The 21,174-nt window shown below is 37.6% G+C and overlaps 1 protein-coding gene across 1 annotated transcript; it reads left to right on the top strand.

Annotated features, from left to right (window-relative positions):
* Window positions 1-9,170: 9,170 nt before the first annotated feature.
* On the top strand, window positions 9,171-12,915 carry LOC127126344 (putative disease resistance protein RGA3). The gene is made up of 2 exons (XM_051055256.1): window positions 9,171-12,059; window positions 12,490-12,915. Exon 1 carries the CDS (start codon window positions 9,445-9,447, stop codon window positions 12,040-12,042), a length of 2,598 nt encoding a protein of 865 aa, XP_050911213.1. The 5' UTR covers window positions 9,171-9,444; the 3' UTR covers window positions 12,043-12,059; window positions 12,490-12,915.
* The last annotated feature ends 8,259 nt before the right edge of the window (window positions 12,916-21,174 follow it).

Raw genomic sequence — 21,174 nt, 5'->3', positions numbered from 1 at the left:
TTCCTCGTCTACTTATGTTTTTTCTCTTTTGCAGTAACAATATTTTAACTGATATGTAAAATTTGTTTCCTCATTTCCAAACCACAAAATTCACGCACTACATGAACCATGTTTTCTCATTTCAACTGTTATAAGATAATTGGAGGTTCATGTGAATAGGAATTAGTTTGTTCATAGATTAAGGGTAGGGTTTGTTCCTAGAATAAGGGAAACAAATCAGAAATTGATTTGTTCTCATTAAATGTAATTAATTAGTGTAATTACTTGTATAACCCTGTAACCTCTATATATCAAACCTGTGATTTTCTGGTTCTGATCGAGTTTTGTTTTTCATCGTTTATGGGTCTCTGATCGATCAACGTGGAATTTGTTTCGTGGAGATTTCATCGTGACTCCAGGGTTAGGGCTTCGGTTTGTTTTGCGATCCTTTTCCCAAATCGTGATTCTCAGTCGTGTTTGGTTTTTTTTCGGTTGCAATTTTGATTTTTTTGTTCTTGAATGTTCTTGGTTTGAGATTCTTGATCGTGATTATCTTTTGATTCTGCCGCTTCTTCAAAATCGCATTTGCTGTGTTTGTGGATTGTGGATTGTTCGGTTCGTGGATTATCTTGGTTATCTTCTTGTTGCATGTTTGTGGATTGTGGACACTATATTGTTCGTAGAGTATTTGGTTTGTTTCCTGTTGATGGATTATCATTATAATCATAATAATTATTAATAATAATTTATCAATTAGTGAGGTTGAATCTTGTTGCATACTAACTTAGATGGCTTCCGAAAAAGAAAGAGATAGTTTTTGTGTCCGTTTTACCGACAAAAATTATCCGGCATGGGAATTGCAATTTAAGATGTATGTTAGAGGAAAGGGATTATGGAGTCACTTAGATGATGTTTCTAAGGCACCGACGGAGAAAACTGCTTTAGATGTGTGGGAAACTAAAGATGCTCAAATCATCACTTGGATTCTCAATAGTATTGATCCTCAGATGATCAATACTTTGCGCTCTTTTTCAACTGCTCAAGAAATGTGGAATTATTTGAAGCGCATTTATAACTAGGACAATTCGGCAAAACGGTTTCAGTTAGAGCTAGACATAGTCAACTATAAACAAGGTGACTTGTCTATTCAAGAATACTATTCTGGTTTTCTAAATCTCTGGACAGAACACTCCGCTATTATACACGCTAAGGTTCCCAAGACCTTCCTCGCGGCTGTTCAAGAAGTTTACAATACGAGTGGGCGAGATCAATTTCTCATGAAACTTCGTTCAAAATTTGAGATTGTCAGAGGTGCTTTGCTAAATAGGAATCTCGTTCCTTCTTTGGATACTTGTGTTGGTGAACTTCTCAGGAAAGAACAACGTTTGCTTACTCAAGGAACTATAATCTCATGATGCTGTCAGTTCCGAACCCGTGGCAATTGCATATGCTGCTCAGAGCAGAGGAAAGGGTCGTGATATGCGACAAGTCCAATGCTTTTCTTGCAAACAATTTGGACATATTGCTCGCAGCTGTAGTAAGAAGTTTTGCAACTATTGCAAACAACAGGGTCATATCATCTCTGACTGTCCCACGTGTCCTCTCCGACCAGCACAACGTCCAGCCCAAGCATTCCATGCCACTACCAACTCTACAGTTGGTCCTCTCAGTACCAGTGCATCTAATGACGGTGTTCTACAACCTGAAATGATTCAACAAATGGTACATTCTGCTCTTTCAGCCTTGGGAATTCAGGGTCAGTCTTCTAATGTTTCTCAACCGTGGTTTCTTGATTCTGGTGCATCCAATCACATGACGGGTGTAACACCTCAAAATCTGCCCTCCTCTCTTGGGACTAGCTAACATATTGCATATCATTTTTTAGGTCATTAAGCATTGCATATTGCATATCATGTGGTTACATTGTGCAAGCCATTCTCCCAAGTCTTGATCAGAAGATAGGAGGTCATGTGCAAGCTAGGGTTTCATGGGACTGGTCATTAATCATCTGAGGATGTGGAGGTCCAAATTAGGGTTTTGTGATTCTCAAAGGAGATTGGTCTTCATCTTGGTTGAAATGATTCATCATCATCATCATGGTTTGTCATCATCAAGTGTTTGATCATATTCCTTGAGATTAGGGTTTTGACCACTGGTCAACCCTAATCAATTGCATTGGGCCAATCAGGGCATGGCAAGGAGATGGGGTCTATGATGGATATGAGGATTATTTCATGATTGTATGAGATTATGGAGACTAGGGTTTCATCATTGAGCCATTTCATCAGAGAATTGGGGCTCAGATTGATCAGTGCATTGCCAGATTCATCTATCAGTTGAAAAAGTCAACTGTGGTCAACTGTGCTTGATTTTATGGATTGGGAGGTGGGAGAGAGTTGGATACACTTCATTCATGTTGAAACAAGTGTCATTTGACATGTCAAAGCTCAAGAATGGGGAAAATAAAGTCAGAACAAAAATTGCCAAAAATAGAAAGTGACTTGTAATGGAAGTCTCCAAAAATGGAAAGTTTTTGACCTCAAATTTACATGTCCAAGGAAGCTTCAAATGAAAATTTGTTCAACATGAAAGTTGTAGATCTTGGTCTCACCTTTCCAAAAAGTCCAAGAACTTGAAATTCCTAGGTATGGTTGACAAGTTATGGTCCATTCAATTTCAAAAAAGACCTATAATCAAAGTGGCATAACTTTCACATGGAGTGTCCAAAATGAGTGATCTTTTTATGAGAAAACTCCATTTCACATGTACTTTCGTGGTGCATAATCAAAATTCATCAAAAATGGTCAATGCAAAAGGTCAATTTTCAAGTGTACTAATTAAAATCCAAGGGCAAAATGGTCCAACTTGAGAAATACTTGGAATTTTGGAATGGGAGTTTTTGCAACACATCACAAATGCAAAATAGAAGTGGTTTGAACTATCATGAGTTTTCAAGATGCAATATTTGGCTAGGCTCTTTTTGAACTTGCACTTAAGATACAATTTTTGGCATGACCTAGTGAAAATGAGAAATACAAAGCCAATTAACATGAGACAAAAGCCAACACATTCCAAATGGCATTTAGAAGATGTCTGAGCTGTCACATTGCTGTCATGAGGCCTAATGTGAAAAGTCATTTTTGCCCTTGCATTGAGAAAATGACATTATGCTAATCAAATGCATTTTTGCTAATTGGTGATTTAGAAGTGATTAAGGGATGGTATATATGATTAATTGTAACTGAATTTGTAATCATAATCACAATTCTCAAGGTTTCTAACTGATTTTCCCTCCAAAAAGTGCAAGAACTCAAGAAACTTCATCAAACTCTTTTGATCCAATCTTCATCAATTCTCAACCAATTGGAGAAATTCTTTTTGCTTCATCTTCCTTACATCTTCCTCTCCAACTGTTTTGGTGATTTGGAGCAAGAAAGTATCAAAATCGTGACTGTTCATCATAGGTTCATCAATGGCAAATTGAAATTTCTCACACGTGGAGCTGTCTTGGATCAAGCTACGAGTTGCTTTCATCTTCCTAAGCCTTCTTCTTCATCTGTTTTGAAGAATTACACGAGGAAACACGAGATTTCACCACTGCCATCTCCAAGGTACCTAAAATCGAATCTCATTATTCTTCGAATTGTTACATGGCTTTTGTAGTGCTTTCAACGTAGATGAACATGATGTGATTAGTTTTCGATTTGGTTAACTACTGAATGAGATATATTGATTGGAAGTTTGATGTGTGTTTACATTTTTGATCGATCCCGAGCGTATGATGAGAATTAGGTTACATGAGTTACATATTCTGAATGTGCATTAAAGGACGGTTCCATGGACTATAAGTTTGTTGATTTTCATCAAGATTTGATGTTCATGATGTTGCTGCGTTTTCTGGAATTTCTTGAGTGAAGAACATGAATAGTAGCGCGTTTGATCCATACAATTGCCTTGCCTCGTTCAAAATGTGTTTGGCGCCAGTACTGTCCACTCATAGCGCGCCACCTAATCTATTCGATACTACGTCGTTTTGGATTAGTTGTTTAATATTACAGGAATGCCACTGGCGCCTTTTATTTAATTATTATTCTTATTTCTTTTTCTTTTTATTTTCATTTTTGATTACAAATCTTTAAAAAATCATAGATCGCTCAAAATTCATCCAATTTTTGTGAAATTTTTTGTGCCATGCTCATGAGGATGTGTAGAATTTTATGGTGATTTTTGTGAAATTTTTGCACGTATAGAAAAATAATTGGCTTAGGGTTTGATGAATGTGTCACATTTTTGTATGCTTTACCAAAACCTTCATGAAATGCTCATACCTTTAAAGAAATGGATGAAAATTTTTGTGCTTATTCTGGACATGTTGATGGTGATTTTCATGTAGAGTTTGTGAATTTTGGATACTTGATGATGGAGATATGATTTTTTGAATAGAGGTGTGACAATTTGTGTCACACCAAGCTAGGTCATCTTCATGATTTTATTTGCCTGGCCTAGAAATGTTTGATTGCTCCAATTTTTTTCATGAATGATCATTGATATGTCAAGATAACATGTGATTTTTGCTGGAATTTTTGATGGAGTTTTCTAATTGATTGATAATTTTCTTCTCTATATGCTCATTTGGTAACCTTGTATGACACATGTTGGCATTTTGCTTGTGAAATTCTCATATGGTATTGGATGAAGATGAAATTTGACATGAGCATTCTAGACACATTGTAGGACCTCATGGTTTTGATCCCATTCATTTCTAATATGTTGTCACTGTTTTATGAATTGTTGAAGTTGATGCTTGTGTTGTTGCCTTGAATTGGCTTGTATAAATGTGTCTGGATTTCTTGATTTTCATTGACCTACTTTCTTTTGTCCAATTGAGCTGAAAATTGACATGCTACTTGTTGAATGTGTCCTGTTTAGGTGTGAATTTTTGTAGAATTAATTGAGTTGATTTGGTATGCTTTTGAGTGAAATAGTTCTGTTTGGTCATATGGAGTTGCAAATTGCATGATTGATGTTAAATTGTGCATAAAATGAATATGGTGAATGATATGAGCATGGGACCAATTACATTTGCTTTTGAATTGTTTTAACTTGATTTTGGTTGAAATTCACTTGCTGTTTAGATTTTTTTATCCCTTTTGGACCCTAGGCTTGGCCTAGTGGTCTTGTTTCTCACATTTGGTGTGGATTTTCAGGTTGAAAGGCAAAAAGCTTAAGGAGATAAATGCAAATTGCAAAAATTGAATTTGTTTGATGTTGTCTACTAACATGACTTTGTTTTGTAGGGATTGATGTTTGAGCTTGGGCTTATAGCTTGCACTTGTGTGCATTAACTTGTGTTGCTTGTACAGATTAACTGATTAACCATTTGTTGTTTACTGTTGATTTGTCTGAGTACTGATGATACTTGATTGATTTCAGGTACATTTAGTTGCTTACAGTTCCTTGAGAACTTGCTTGTTGTTGCTTGGTTTTTAAACCAATTGAGGTAGGGCTTCTATTCTCCATGTAGTCTGGAAGACCTGGCCTGTTACTTGGCCAGGCAACTGTCTGAAGTCCTCCTTAAGAGGCGATGTTTGTGATTGTTTAACTTTGTGCCAAGCAGGTAAAGTCCTTGATTAAGGAAATTGGTGGATCATAGAGATATGCAGTCTATCTCCCACTATTCTGTTGAGTCGTCCCTCTGCTCACACCACTGTATTGAGGCATTGGGACACAAACCCAAGATCTTATACTTTGTACAGTTGTGTCAGAGTCTTTGAGTGTAGAAGGGTTCCATCTTTCTGAACCCACACTCCTTTGTCAGAAGCTCTCCCTGGACAAGGATAAGAGCTGTGAAGTCTAATATTCACTCACCTTTCATCTGGCTTCACCTTAGCCCCTCAATGGCAAGGTTAAGAGCTAACATTACCTTGTACAGATGACTTGCCTCGGCAGTCAAACCCATTGTTTGAGCCCACTTGACTGGATATAGTGTGTGCTTTGTGAACATTTGCTTGAGATGTTTGTTTTGATTTGTGGATGCTTGCATGCTTGTTTTTCCTGGATAGGATTAGCTTGCTGTGATGCAAGTAGGTAGAAACCATAACATAGGGCAATGATGCATGATAACACTAGGCTCGAGTACAGCTCCCTGGTAGTGTCTATTCCCTTTGTGTCTGGCTAGTCTTTCTCCCCCTTTGGGGGGAACTACATCGCCCTGATCCTTGTTCCAGACGAGGTATGTAGGCAGGAGACCGTGCGAGGTCTCTCCGGGCACTTTTTTCTTTTTGTGTGTGTTTGCTTGTTAAGCTTGTGTGTCAGGATATGGATATAAGCCCAGCGATTGGCTGTCCGTATCCTGATTGTGTTTGTTTGTGCTTGTGGTATGTTTGGAAGCCGGTGTAAGTCCATCAAGTGGCATCTGGGTTCCAGCGTGCGTGTGTTTTGGTTCGGATGCTGATGTAAACCCAGTGATTGGCGTTCGGGCTCCATGTTTGCCTGTTTGTGTGCGTGTGTTGTTTGGCGTGCGTGAGCCGAACTACAGCAGCTCTGATTCTCGTTCCAGACGAGATATGTAGGCACAAGATGCGATGTCCTAGCGAGCCCTCTTTCTCTTAACCCCACCTGCGTTCCTTGTGTGTGTGTGTGATGTTTTAGCAACCTTTTCTTTCTTTTAGGACGTGGATCCCGTCGAGTACGACGGACGTGAGGGGTGCTAATACCTTCCCCTTGCGTAACCGACTCCCTTACCCTTTCTCTTTGGTCGCGAGACCATGCTTTTTCCAGGTTTCTCTGAGCGTTTCCTTTCCCTATCTTGGGATAAATAACGCGCAGTGGCGGTTCTGTTTGTGTTTTTGTTTTAGCCCGCCGGTTGTTTTTCGCGGATGCGACAACGGGCTCCTCTGAATACTTGCACAATTTACATTCTTATAATGGCAATCAGCAAATTCAAATTGCTGAGGGTAATAAACTCACTATCACTGATGTTGGTGACATAAACTCTAACTTTCGTGACGTGCTTGTATCACCCGGACTTGCTTCCAACTTATTGTCAGTGGGTCAATTGGTGGATAATAATTATAATGTTAATTTTTCTCGTGTTGGTTGTCTTGTGAAGGAGCAGGTGTCGGGGAAGGTGATCGCGAAGGGGCCTAAAGTGGGAAGATTGTTTCCGCTCCAGTTTAGCTCTAGTCATTTACCTTTTGCTAGTAATAGTGTTTTGAACTCTTATGAGGATTGACATAGAAAATTGGGCCATCCAAATTCTGTTGTTTTGTCTCATTTATTTAAAACTGGTTTGTTGGGAAATAAACATGTTTGTACTACTTCTATTTCATGTTCTGTTTGCAAATTGGCTAAAAGTAAAACACTTCCTTTTCCATCAGGTGCTCATCGTGCCTCCACTTGTTTTGAGATGATTCATAGTGATGTGTGGGGAATGTCTCCTGTAGCATCTCATGCTCACTATAAATATTTTGTCACATTTATTGATGACTACAGTCGTTTTACTTGGATATATTTTCTTCGATCTAAGTCTGAAGTGTTTTCTATGTTTCAGAAGTTTTTGACATATGTTGAAACTCAATTTCAAGCAAGTGTGAAAAATTTTCGATCTGACTCTGGAGGTGAGTATATGTCTCATGAGTTTCAGGAGTACCTTCAACAAAAAGGGATTTTATCTCAACGATCTTGTCCCAGTACCCCCCAACAAAACGGGATGGCAGAGCGAAAGAATCGTCATTTGCTTGATGTAACGCGCACCTTACTTCTTCAAGCTTTTGTGCCATCCCTATTTTGGGTAGAGGCTCTTTTCACAGCCGTATTCTTAATCAATCGTCTTCCTTCTACGGTTATTGATTTTGATTCTCCTTTCTTTCGTCTTTTTAAAACTCAGCTTGATTATAGTTATTTACATACTTTTGGATGTGTGTGTTTTGTTCACTTACCTTAATTTGAACTAAATAAGCTTGGAGCCCAGTCTATTCAATATGCATTTATGGGGTATAGCAACTCTCATAAGGGTTTTGTGTGTTATGATGTGTCTAATCACCGCTTTCGAGTTTCTAGGAATGTTACATTTTTTGATAATCAATTTATGTTTCATTCTCTTTCTCCTGTCACAAATGAAATTGCTATTCTTCCTAATTTTTCTGTTATGCCTCGATCTATAGAACGTTACAAACCAGGAATCACATATGTCAGACAACGCAGAAAACAGGTTCCCACTGCCCCTCCCGACATAGATCCGCCACCTGATCCTGAACCGGTCAAACAACGACGTTCTAGTCGAATATCTAAAGCATCAGATAGATATTCACCAGACAAGTATGATTCCTCACATACTTCTCTGACCGCCTCACTGTCTAGCATATCTATTCCTACTTGTTATGCACAAGCTGTTAAAGACGTGCGCTGGATAAAAGCAATGAATGAGGAACTTCATGCTCTTCAAGAGAATTTTACATGGGATATTGTCTCTTGTCCCCCTGATATCAAACCCATAGGCTGCAAATGGGTGTATTCTGTGAAACTGAATTCTAATGGGTCTCTCAATCGTTTCAAGGCTCGATTGGTTGCCTTAGGAAATAAGCAGGAATATGGAATTGATTATGATGAGACATTTGCACCGGTTTCCAAAATGACATATGTTCGTACAATACTCTCCATAGCTGCTTCTAACAGGTGGTCTCTCCATCAAATGGATGTGAAAAATGCTTTTCTTCATGGTGACCTGACGAAAGATATTTATATGACTCCTCCTCAAGGTTTATTCTTGTCATCTAAGGGTGTGTGCAAGCTCAAACGCTCCTTATATGGTTTGAAACAAGCGCCTAGAGCATGGTATGAAAAATTCCGCTCAACTCTACTTGGATTCTCCTTTACTCAGAGTCAATATGATTCTTTTCTATTTACTCATAGAACTTCTACTGGAATTGTCCTATTTCTTATGTATGTTGATGATATGATTATTACTGGAATTGTCCTACTTCACGTTTGTTTCTCAACTTATATATTTTTGATATCATCAACCGCGTGGTAGACCTTGATAGAATTAGCCTTCCAAAATAAATGAACTATATGGACCTAAAGCATATGACTTACTATGAAACTTCCTTAACAATAAATTAACTATGTGGACCTAAAGCATATAACTTACTATGAAACTCACTTTAACAATAAATTAAAGGGCAGCGAACAAAATCTCCACTTTTCAACTACGCTTTCATAATCAACACAGCAAAGCAAACAAAAGCCAAATGTCACCAACCTTTGCGTACATCAATTTTTTATTGTACCTCAAACTTGTTTTCATTTTTAATGTTTATTTTACTGATACGACCTTGGAATTGTTTTTAAAATGATTAAAACCACTTATCTGGTTGTTAGTTTCTTCCAACAACTTGCTATGTTGTAAATAAAGTAATTACAACTGAGCATGTAACTCGAGGAACTTTTCTAATTTGCATTAACATGGCAGAATCATTTCTTTTCGATATTGCTACTTCACTCCTAGGTAGGCTTGCTACTTATGCTTATGAAGAAGTTTCACGAGCCTATGGTGTGTATAAAGATCTACAAGAGTTCAAAGACACTTTGTCCATTATCAGAGGTCTTCTGTTGGATGCTGAGTATCAGAAGGACCAAAAACATGGGCTGCGTGAATGGATGAGACAGATTCAAAACATATGCTATGATGCAGAAGATGTATTTGATGGATTTGAATTCCAACACAAGAGAAAACAAGTTGTCCAAGCATCTAACAAAACTCGGACGAAGGTACGCCACTTCTTTTCTTCCTCTAATCCAATTGTTTTACGTCCTATGACGGCACACCGAATCAAAGAGATTAGGAAGAGATTGGATAAGGTAGCAACTGATGGGAACAAGTTTGGCCTTGCGAGAATCGATGTTGGTCCTGAACCTGTTTTTCAAAGGAGAGAATTGACTCATTCCCATGTTGATGCTTCAAGTGTTATTGGAAGGGAGAATGATAGGGAAGAGATTATCAAGCTTTTGATGCAACCCCATCCTCATGGTGATGGTGATAAAAGTATGTGTATTATTCCAATAGTGGGTATTGGAGGCTTGGGAAAGACCACGCTTGCAAAGTTGGTGTTTAATGATAAGAGGATGGATGAACTTTTCCAACTAAAGATGTGGGTGTGTGTCTCTGATGATTTTGACATCATGCAAATAATTATAAAAATTATAAACTCTGTTTCTGCTTTTGGTCCACCAAGTATTCCTCACCAAGAAAACATCAACAACTTAGATACTGAACAACTTCTAAGTCGTCTAAGACATAAGCTTTCGGGTCAGAAGTTTTTGCTTGTGCTAGATGACATATGGAATAATGATCGTGGAAAGTGGATTGAGTTGATAGATTTGATAGACATTGGTGCAGCAGGAAGTCAAATCATAGTAACGACACGCAGTAAATCAATTGCTAAAATGACAGGTACTCTTCCCTCGTATGTTTTAAGCGGTCTTTCTCAAGATGATTGCTTCTCTTTGTTTGTCAAATGGGCATTTAAGGAAGGTGAAGAAATTAAATATCCAGATCTTGTGGAGATTGGAAAAGAAATAGTGAAAAAATGTGCAGGGGTTCCACTTGCTGTCAGAACATTAGGCAGTTCATTGTTCTCAAAATATGATGCAAAAAAGTGGACATCTCTGAGAGATTGTGAGATATGGAACTTAGAACAAAAGAAAGATGATATTTTGCCTGCACTAAAGTTAAGCTATGATCAAATGCCGTCTTATTTGAGACAATGTTTTGCTTACTTTTCCCTTTATCCCAAAGATTATATCTTCTCTGTTAGTGATATTACCCGTCTTTGGATGGCTCATGGATTAGTACAATCTCAAAATAGAAATGAACAACTGAATGATATTGCAGGAGAATATATACAAGAGTTAAATTCTAGATCATTTCTTCAAGATTTTCACAGTAATGGCCCCTATGTCACATTCAAAGTACATGATTTGATTCATGATCTTGCTATGTATGTTGCAAAAGAAGAGTGTGTAGCAGTTGACTCACATACTAGGAATATACCTGAACATGTAAGACATGTATCAGTCGTTGAAAATAATTCTACATATAAAGCTTTGTTATCCAACTCAAGAGGTTTGAGAACTATATTATTTCCCGTCAAAGGGGTGAGCTTTGACAGCGAAACTTTGTTGGATACATGGATATCAAAATACAAATATTTACGGTATTTAGATTTATATTGTTTTCCCTTTGAGACACTGCCTTGTTCAATTGCTAAATTGGAGCACTTGCGAGTTCTTGACTTTTCATATAATACGAATATCAAAAGACTTCCCCAATCTATTTGCAAACTCCATAATTTGCAAGTCTTGAAACTCATGGGATGCACAGAGCTTGAAACATTGCCTGAAGGGTTAGGGTGGTTGATTAGCCTTCGAGAGTTGTATGTAACCACAAAGCAATCAGTTATGTCATTGACAGAACTTGCAAACATGAACGATCTTCAAGTTTTATACTTTAGTAAGTGTCACAATATGAAGTTTCTGTTCAACGAGGCGCAACAACTCACTTCTATTGAAAGATTGAATGTTCGATCATGTAGTAGCCTAGAGTCCTTACCTCTCTTCATTTTTCCTAAATTACAAGATCTTGCAATTTCAGACTGCCGGATGCTAAACTTGTCTTTGTACAACGAAAGCCCAATCCCAAAATTATTGATGAAACGTTTAGAAATTGCAATGCTCATAGGAATTCTGACAATTCCTAGCTGGATTAAATGTGTTGTAGAGACTTTAGAGAACTTATTCATTTTTGGCCTTCCCGATCTTACAACACTTCCCGAGTGTCTAACAGCAATGACTCGTCTTAAGAGACTTTGGATTTCTCGCTGCCCTCAACTGTTGAGTCTTCCTAGTGACTTCCATCACCTCACCTCCCTTGAAAATTTATTCATACATGGTTGTCCTAAGTTGTTCCAAAAATATCAGCCTGAGTCCGGTGAGTATTGGCCTATGATTGCTGGCATGAATATCACTTCAATTACAATTGAAAAAGGAATGATGAAGGAATGAAGTTGTTTACCCTAAAGGTAAATATAACATTTTGTCACTTCCATTACCCCTTTTAATTTGATATCTCATTCTCACCCCCAAAACCTAATGTTCAAATGCTTTTTATGTTGTGCACAAGAATTGTTTCCATTTTATTTTATATTATTTTGTATCAAATAAGTGTTGGTTTCACCTCCTAAACTTTTTTCTTGTTTGAAGACATAAAGTTAAACTGCAATTGAAAATCTATATACAATGTATTGTAATTGGTATGATTTTAAGAACACTGAAATGGAGGTAAAATAAGCAACAACGATGACACCTTATAATGGCATCACCTAGTTTAGTATGTTGTAAATGGTTTGCTGTGCTAGTTTCCTATTATTTATTTTCATGAGTTGTTGCGATTAATGTTTGTTATTTTCATGAATTGTTTGAGAGTAAAGTTTCCTTTATTTACATGGCAAGCTTGATGATGAGGAGAGCGTGGAAGTCAAGGAGTTGATTGCATTGCATCGGAGGAAATGAATCTCACAGCAAGAGGCTTCAGATTCTCAAAATGTTTTCGGCTTTATGTTTGCAGGCAAAGAATTGAAAGTGATTATTTTATATTTCTAGTACTTAATGATTTATGTCTGAAATAGCATTTGTGATGAACTAATTGAAGTACTTGTTTCATAATGTATGTTGTTGAATACTTGGAATTTCAGACTGTCAATTGGTAAACTTGTCATTGTACAACAAAAGCCCAATCCCGGGATAATGACAATTCCTAGTTGGATTGAAGGTGTTGTACAGACTTTAGAGACCTTAGAAATTTCTATAGCAGCTCCCAAATCATAATAATTTGTACAAAAGAGTATTTGGGATTTTTCGCATGCTTGTGTTTGTTCATCCTTTCTTGATACCACATCGTGAGTTTATAATATCTACATTTAATCATAGCATCTCCCAAATCATAATAATTTGTACCAGAGTTTAATAGTGGGAATAAATTAAAAATAACATATAAAAATGAAGTTTTTATGCATGCATATGACATGTATAGGAAATAAGTATGTATATGCAAATGATATTATTGTTGGATACCTTCATTGTTTCCGATGGGTTGGTTTTCGCAGGTGTCGTCTTCATCAAGGCTTGAGTCTTCAATTGATTGGTGTGTTGGTATTTCAAAAACAGTAATAGTATTGAAATTAATAGTGTATTGAACATTTTTGTCGAATCAATAAATCTTGAAAGTATTTTGATACAAACCTAGGAATGGATCATAGCCAGAATCATCTTCATTTTCACTATCCTGTGTAAAATCAAGTTTTAAGGTTCGTGAGGTTAGCCAGTGTAAAAACTCGCAAAACTTAAGGAATTTGAAGATTAACTGCTCTATGATCCTTGTTTATGGAGAAAGGACTAGCCACTTGGATTCACTATTTGGAAGAGAAGACTCAAACTATCATATTCCAAAGTCTTGTGATATTTGGTTAAGTTCAACCATCATTTCCTTGTATAAGGGAGTTCGCGAGCCTTTTCTACTAAAATCTCTCAACATTTATTGGATACTCTCAAGATCAATTCTTGGGGAGAGGAGTAAGTCGTTTTCTTGTTTGAACAATTCTCTATATATCATGGTGTTCATCTCTTTCCCTTAACTCTTTTAAAATTCCGCATTTTATTTTTTTCACATTTTATTTTTCCGCTGCTAAGTTTTCAAAAATGTTTTTAAAATCTAATTTTATTTCCCAAAGATTTTCAAAATCACGTTTTTTCGAACCACGCAATTCACCCTCTCTCTTATGTGTAAAGTCTCAAATTCATCAGAGATAACACAACAAATATAAAAAGTGGAGTGTTAAGCAAGTAGGGTACATCCGGAGCTATAGTAACTGATATAAGAGAAACAAAATACTGGATAATTTTATTCATAAGAATAGGTCCCTTTTGTAGGCATTACAAAGTGTAACCGCTGTTTCCAGTTTTCCTAAAAACTAGCTATCCACTAACCAACTAACACACAATTCCTAAAGACCAGGTTTTAGCAACTGCCATTAGTTTTAAACAGAAACAATTCTAAAACAAATAAATAAATAAATAAATCTTAACACCATCCCTTAAACTGATATCTGCAGATACTATCAATTTAGAAACAAGCATAATGCAACAACTTCTTTCTTTATTTTGTCTCCATTACCGAACAAACTCCTAGCATACTTCGAAGCTTGAAAAATGCAGCAGGCTTTAGGGGCTTGGTCAAAATGTCTGCAACCTGATTTTCACTCTTACAATAAATCAATTTAATTGTTCCATCATTGCTAAGATCTCTTAGAAAATAATATTTCACATCAATGTGTTTACTTCTACCATGTAGTACAGGATTCTTGGAAAGTTTGATTGTTGAGTTGTTGTCACAAAAAATTGTGGTAGCTTCAACTTGTTTTGACCGTAGCTCTTCAAGAATCCGTCTCAACCAAATAGCTTGACAAGCACAAGCTGTTGCAGCAATGAATTCAGCTTCTGTGGATGACAGAGTGACAATTTGTTGCTTCTTAGAAGACCATGAAACAACCCTTGTCCCCAACAAGAAAGCATAGTCAGATGTGCTTCTTCTATCATCTTGATCTCCTGCATAATCACTATCCGAAAACCCGAATAATTCCAACTTTTTACCTTTCTTGTAGAACAACCCAAAATCTTTAGTTCCTTGTAAATAACGAAGAATTCTCTTGGCAGCTAACAAATGCATTTCTGTTGGACTCTCCATATATCTGCTTATTAAGCTCACAGAATACATTATGTCAGGCCTCGTTGCTGTTACGTACATTAAGCTGCCAACAATTTGCTTGTAAAGTGTGTTGTCCACTTTCTTTCCATCATGATCTTTGTTTAGCTTCAAGCCAAACTCGGTTGGAGTGCTTACAGGATTACAGTCCTGCATTTTAAATTTGTCCAAAATATCTTGCACATACTTCCTTTGGGAAATAAAGATCCCATAAGTTGATTGCACTACTTCTTTGCCAAGGAAGTAATGCATCATACCAAGGTCAGACATTTCAAATTCACTCATCATAGATTTCTTGAATTCTTTCATCATGGCATCATCATTTTCAGTAAATATAAGATCATCAACATATAAACACACAATGAGCATTTTCTCGATATCTCCCCTTTTAACAAAAAGTGTGTGCTCATATGGACATTTATGAAAACCCTTTTTCAGAAAATAAGCTTCAATGCGACTATACCAAGCTCGGGGAGTTTGTTTTAGTCCGTAGAGAGCTTTCTTCAATTTATAAACTTTATGTTCTAATCCAACCTTTACATAGCCAGGAGGTTGATCGACATATACCTGTTCTTCCAAGTATCCATGCAAGAATGCCGCTTTGACATTAAGCTGGAAAATCTGTCAAGATTGTAGTGCCACTAATGCAACCACTAATCTGATTGTGTCATGCCTTGCAACTGGAGAGAAAACTTCTGTGTAATCAATCCCATAGCGTTGCTTGTATCCCTTGGCGACCAAGCGAGCCTTATACTTGTCAACTTCGCCCTTCTCATTTAGCTTTGTTTTGAAAACCCATTTCACACCAATGGTTTCCTGTCCATTTGGTAGATCACATAGCTCCCAAGTATCATTTTTTTCTATTGATGCAATTTCTGCATCCATAGCCTTTTTCCATTTTGATTCCTTGATAGCAACTTCAAAAGTAGTAGGATCACAATCTAAAAAGAGAGCAAAATGTGTAAGTACATCCTCACCTTGGTCAACTCCAGTAACCTCATAATCTTCCATCCATGCAGGTCTTCTTCTATGACATTGAGGCCTTTGTGATTCCGCTACAAGTGGACTTCGATCGGCTATAGGAACATTCTTATTTCCTTCTACTACTTGCACATTTTCCATAGGTTTCTCCCTTTCCTCATTATCATCGCAGGCTATTGGGATATATTGTTTAGCCTCATCTTCTTTCCATGACCAGGTTGCTTCTTCATCAAAGACTACATCACGACTAATGACAATTTTCTTGGTGCTTGGATTGTATAATTTGTAAGCTTTTGATGCATCGCTAGCACCAAGAAATATGCATTTTTCTCCCTTGCTGTATAGCTTTTTTCTCTTATGATCTGCAATATGAGCATAAGCGATACACCCAAAAACTCGGAAATAGTGTACAGCTGGTTTTCTTCCGCTCCATGCTTCTTCCGGTGTCATATTTTGAACAACAAGTGTGGGACTTTTGTTCAGTACATGTATGCTCCAGTTGACAGCTTCTGGCCAAAAACTTTTTGGAATACAACTCCTTGACAAAATGCTACGCACCATATTCATAATAGTGCGATTTTTCCTCTCACATACGCCATTTTGTTGGGGCGTATAAGTTGCTGTAAGCTGCCTTTTGATTCCATGAGTCTCACAAAAATTTGCAAATTCATGTGAACAATATTCTCCACCACGATCTGTGCGCAGAACTTTGATTGGACTGCCTACCTCTTTTTCAACCAATGCTTTATAGCTTTGAAATGCTAGAAATGCTTCAGATTTTTCTTGCAAGAAATAAACCCAGACTTTACGACTAAAATCATCAATGAAAGTAATTATATACCTCTTGCCTCCATTGGAACATGGAGTAATTGGTCCGCATATATCTGAATGAACAAGCTCTAGTGTAGCCTTTGCCCTCCATGATTTTCCTTGTGGGAATTGATTCCGGTGTTGTTTGCTAATGACACACTCTTCACAAACTTCAGAGGGGATTGTGATTTGAGGAAGACCTGTCACCATATTCTTTTGTTGTAAAGTATTTAACCCACCAAAACTAAGATGCCCGTAGCGAAAGTGCCAAAGCCATTCCTTTTCTTTTAACCTTGCAGAAAGACATGATTGAGTATTGTCTTGTAGATACAATGGAAACATTCTATTAGCTGTCATGTTCACTTGAGCTATCAAACCCAATTTTTCATCTTCAATTCTGCAAACTCCATTTTTGACATAGTAAATTTGTTTTCAAATCTGGAACAAAAAGAACATTAGAAATAGTTTGAACATAATCTTTTTTGGTATGAATGCCAATTGTTCCTTTTCCCATGACAGACACAGTAGAGTTGTCACCAAATTTAACAGTGTTGCGAAATGATTCGTCTAAGTCAGAGAATGCCTTCTTATCGCCACACATATGATTGCTGCAGCCAGTATCCAAATACCACAAGTTTGGTTGAATTTCTTCCTTCACGTGACACACCATTAGAAGAGACACCTCTTCCTCTCTTTCTGCAAAGTTGGATTTTTCTCCTCTTTGATATCTCAAATTTGTTCTGCATTCTGACTTGTAATGGCCATACTTATGGCATCTGTAGCATTCAATATTGGACTTGTTTAATGACTTTGTTAATTGATGGCCTCCACGTCCTCTTCCTCTTCCTTGAAAATAACTTTCTTGATGCTGATAATTTTGTTGGTTCACCCGATCATAGTTATTTTTGCCTCCTCTGCCTCGATGTCTTCCTCTATCTCGTCCTTTATCACCTCCACTAGATATGGTGTGATTTTCGGATACGGCCTTCAATGCTTGTTCTTCTTTCTCCTGCTGGTTAATTTTTTTCTCATGAACCAACAAGGAACTTTGCAATTCATCAATTGAAAGTTCATCCACATCATTTGCTTCTTCTATCGAACAGACAACAAAATTAAATTTTGGTGTCAAGGATCGAAGAATCTTCTCAACAACGGTGACATCTGTTGTCTTGTCTCCATGAATCCGCATCTTATTAACGATAGCCATCATTCTTGAAAAGTAGTCTGTAACTGACTCTCCTGATTTCGTTCGAAGTAATTCAAACTCCGAACGAAGTGATTGAAGTTGCTGCCTCTTTGTTCTTGTTGTACCTTGGTATTTCTTCTTCATGGAATCCCAAATATGATTTGCAGTGTCCTTGCAAAGAATGGTTTCCAAAATTGATTGGTCAATTGCTTGGAAACGATAATTCTTTGCTTTGAGATCCTTCAGCTTTAGTCCTTCCTGCTCCGTCTTTTGCCCGTCTGACAACTCAGCATCTGCTGCAGGTTCTGCTACGCCAGAAACAACAACCGTCCAGTATTCTTTGGATCTCAAGAAGTTCTCCATGAGCATGCTCCAATGGTCATAGTGACCATCAAAGCGTGGAATAGCTGCTTGCACAAAGCCATTTTCTGAAGTCATTTGTGAGAAAAAAATTACAGCTTTTCCTGGTTCTCTCCCTCGCAGTATTTTTTTTCTCACTGCAATCCCTCTCACGTAACGAGGCTCTGGATACCACTGATATAAAAGAAACAAAATACTGGATAATTTTATTCATAAGAATAGGTCCCTTTTGTAGGCATTACAAAGTGTAACCGCTGTTTCCAGTTTTCCTAAAAACTAGCTATCCACTAACCAACTAACACACAATTCCTAAAGACCAGATTTTAGCAACTGTCATTAGTTTTAAGCAGAAACAATTCTAAAACAAATAAATAAATAAATAAATCTTAACAGTAAGATCTTACAAATTGGTGAAAAGCAACTATGACTATATGACACTAACAGGTTGTAGAAATCCAAATATCTTGTATCATAAACAAATGGGACAGACATAACAGTTGAGGCATAAGTGTTACAGTTATTAGAAGTAATTCATATTTAGTTGTACTATTTTCTTAGCCCCTAAGTTTGTTAGAGGGTATTTTAGTATTTTATCCTATTCTAGTAACCCTAGTTTTAGCTTATAAATAGGGTGACAATCATTGTAACTTTTATCATGTTTTGTAGCCGTCATTCTTAATAGAATATTTCCATTCATTCTACCTTTGCACCAACAATTGGTATCTAGAGCTCCGGTTCGGATTCATTGGGAAACACGGGAAACACGAGTGAACGTGAGGTCTTGTGTGTTTGATTTTGATTCTTAGATTCGTGTTGAATCTTGAACAAAATCTGATCAGAATTTTTAATTCTGTGGGTTGGGAAACACTGTGAGAAATCTGAGTGTACCGTGCAAGGTAGAAAGATGAACGGAAACGGCAACATGAACACCAAACTTCCAGTATTTGACGGTAAAAACTGGAATAGTTGGATGATCCAAATACGTGTACTGTTTGGTGCTCAAGATGTTCTAGATCTTGTCACTGATGGTTATGTTCCGGTAGCAGCAGATGCGACGGATGAACAGAAAAACGCGCAGAAGGAAGTAAGGAAGAAGGATCAAAAAGCATTGTTCTTCATTCATCAATGTGTTGATATAAATATGTTTGAGAAGATTGCAGATTCAACGACAGCAAAGGCTGCGTGGGACACACTGGTTAGATGTTATGGTGGTGACGCATCAGTGAAGAAGGTGAAGCTTCAGTCCTTGAGAAAGCAATATGAGAATCTCAACATGAAGAATAATGAGAAAGTTTCTGAATACATCTCCAGAGTGATTCTGATCACTAATGAGATGAAAGCGTGTGGAGAAACTCTTTCTGAAGAAACAATCATGGAGAAGGTATTGAGATCCCTGACCTGTCAATTTGATTACATTGTGGTAGCAATAGAACATTCCAAAGATCTGAGCACCATGAGAATTGAAGAGCTGCAGAGCAGTCTAGAAGCGCAAGAGTTGCGTTTGACTGAGAGAACTTCTGAAAGGGAAGTAGAGCAGCAGGCTCTGAAAGCAACTTCTGATAGGAGGTATCAGAAGCAGTCAGAAGCCAGGAGAAGATCTGATGATGGTCAGAAGTCAGAAAGCTCAACCTCTGATAGACAAAAGAATGCTCAGAAGGGAAAAGAGAAGTATGACAAGAAGAAGATCCAATGTTACTGTTGTAAGAAGTTTGGTCACTTTGCTAGAGACTGTTGGTCAAACAAGGAGAGAAAATCAGAAGAAGCAAATATAGCCAGAAGTTCTGATGACGAATCTGTGCTATTGATGGCCTCTGAATCTGATGATATGGATCTGATAGACTGGTGGTATATGGACACTGGCTGTTCAAATCATCTTACTGGAAACAAGAAATGGCTGGTTGACTTTGACTCTGAAAAGAGGACAAAGATCAGATGTGCTGATGACAAATATCTTAATGCAGAAGGTATGGGAAATGTCAGAGTGATTCTGAATAATGGGAAAACAGCATTGATTCAGAACGTGTGGTATGTACCTGGCATCAGAAGCAATCTGATGAGTGTGGGACAATTAATTGAGAAAGGTTTTTCAGTTACCATGAAGGACAATCTTCTGAAGCTGTATGACTGCAATCAGAAGTTGATTATGGAGTCAGAACAGGGAAGGAATAGAACATTCAAGGTGAATGTCAGAACTGCAGACTCAGAATGTCTTAGTGCAACAAGTGCTGAGAAGGAGAGTGAGTTGTGGCACAGAAGATTTGGTCATTTGAATTTCAGAAGCCTAAAACATCTGAATTCAAAGAAGTTGGTACATGGAATTCCTGCAATTAATAAGCCTGAAAAGTCATGCAAAGTTTGCATGGAAGGAAAACAACCACGATTGCCATTTGCGTCAGAAACAGCTCCAAGAGCAAAACATGCCTTGGGAGTTGTACATTCTGATGTGTGTGGTCCATTTCCAATAGCATCGATTGGAGGGAATAAATACTTTGTGTTATTTGTTGATGAATTCACAAGAATGACATGAGTATCCCTTATTAAGTTTAAACACAAGGTGTTTGATGAATTCAAGAAGTTCAGAATGAAGGCTGAGAATCAGAGTGGTCAGAAGTTGAAGATTCTTAGAACTGACGGTGGAGGTGAGTATAACTCCAAAGAGTTCCAGAAGTTCTGTGAGGAGAATGGAATTGAGCATGAGGTTACTGCTCCTTATACCCCTCAACACAATGGTCTTGCTGAAAGGAGAAACCGCACTTTGCTTGATATGGTGAGAAGCATGCTAAAGGAGAAGAAGCTTCCTCAGAAGCTCTGGGGAGAAGCTGTTGCCACTGCAACGTATGTACTCAACCGATGTCCTACGAAGAAGTTGAAGGAAATAGTTCCAATACAAAAGTGGACTAGAGATAAGCAAAGTGTTAGTCATCTGAAGGTGTTTGGTTCTGTTTGCTATAAACATGTTCCAGAAGCCAGAAGACAGAAGCTGGATGATAGAAGCAAAGTGATGATTCTGATAGGGTACCACAGTACAGGTGCATACAAG

The sequence above is a fragment of the Lathyrus oleraceus genome, chromosome 3 (genome assembly GCF_024323335.1).
Source record: "Lathyrus oleraceus cultivar Zhongwan6 chromosome 3, CAAS_Psat_ZW6_1.0, whole genome shotgun sequence".
NCBI classification, from domain to species: domain Eukaryota; kingdom Viridiplantae; phylum Streptophyta; class Magnoliopsida; order Fabales; family Fabaceae; genus Lathyrus; species Lathyrus oleraceus.
The sequence above is the reverse complement of the archived record's forward strand: the minus strand, read 5'-3'. Positions and strand labels throughout refer to the sequence as shown.

What these genes read in the sequence shown, in the direction of transcription:
- LOC127126344 (XM_051055256.1), top strand. Translation starts at nt 9,445, where the DNA reads ATGGCAGAATCATTTCTTTTCGATATTGCTACTTCACTCCTAGGTAGG.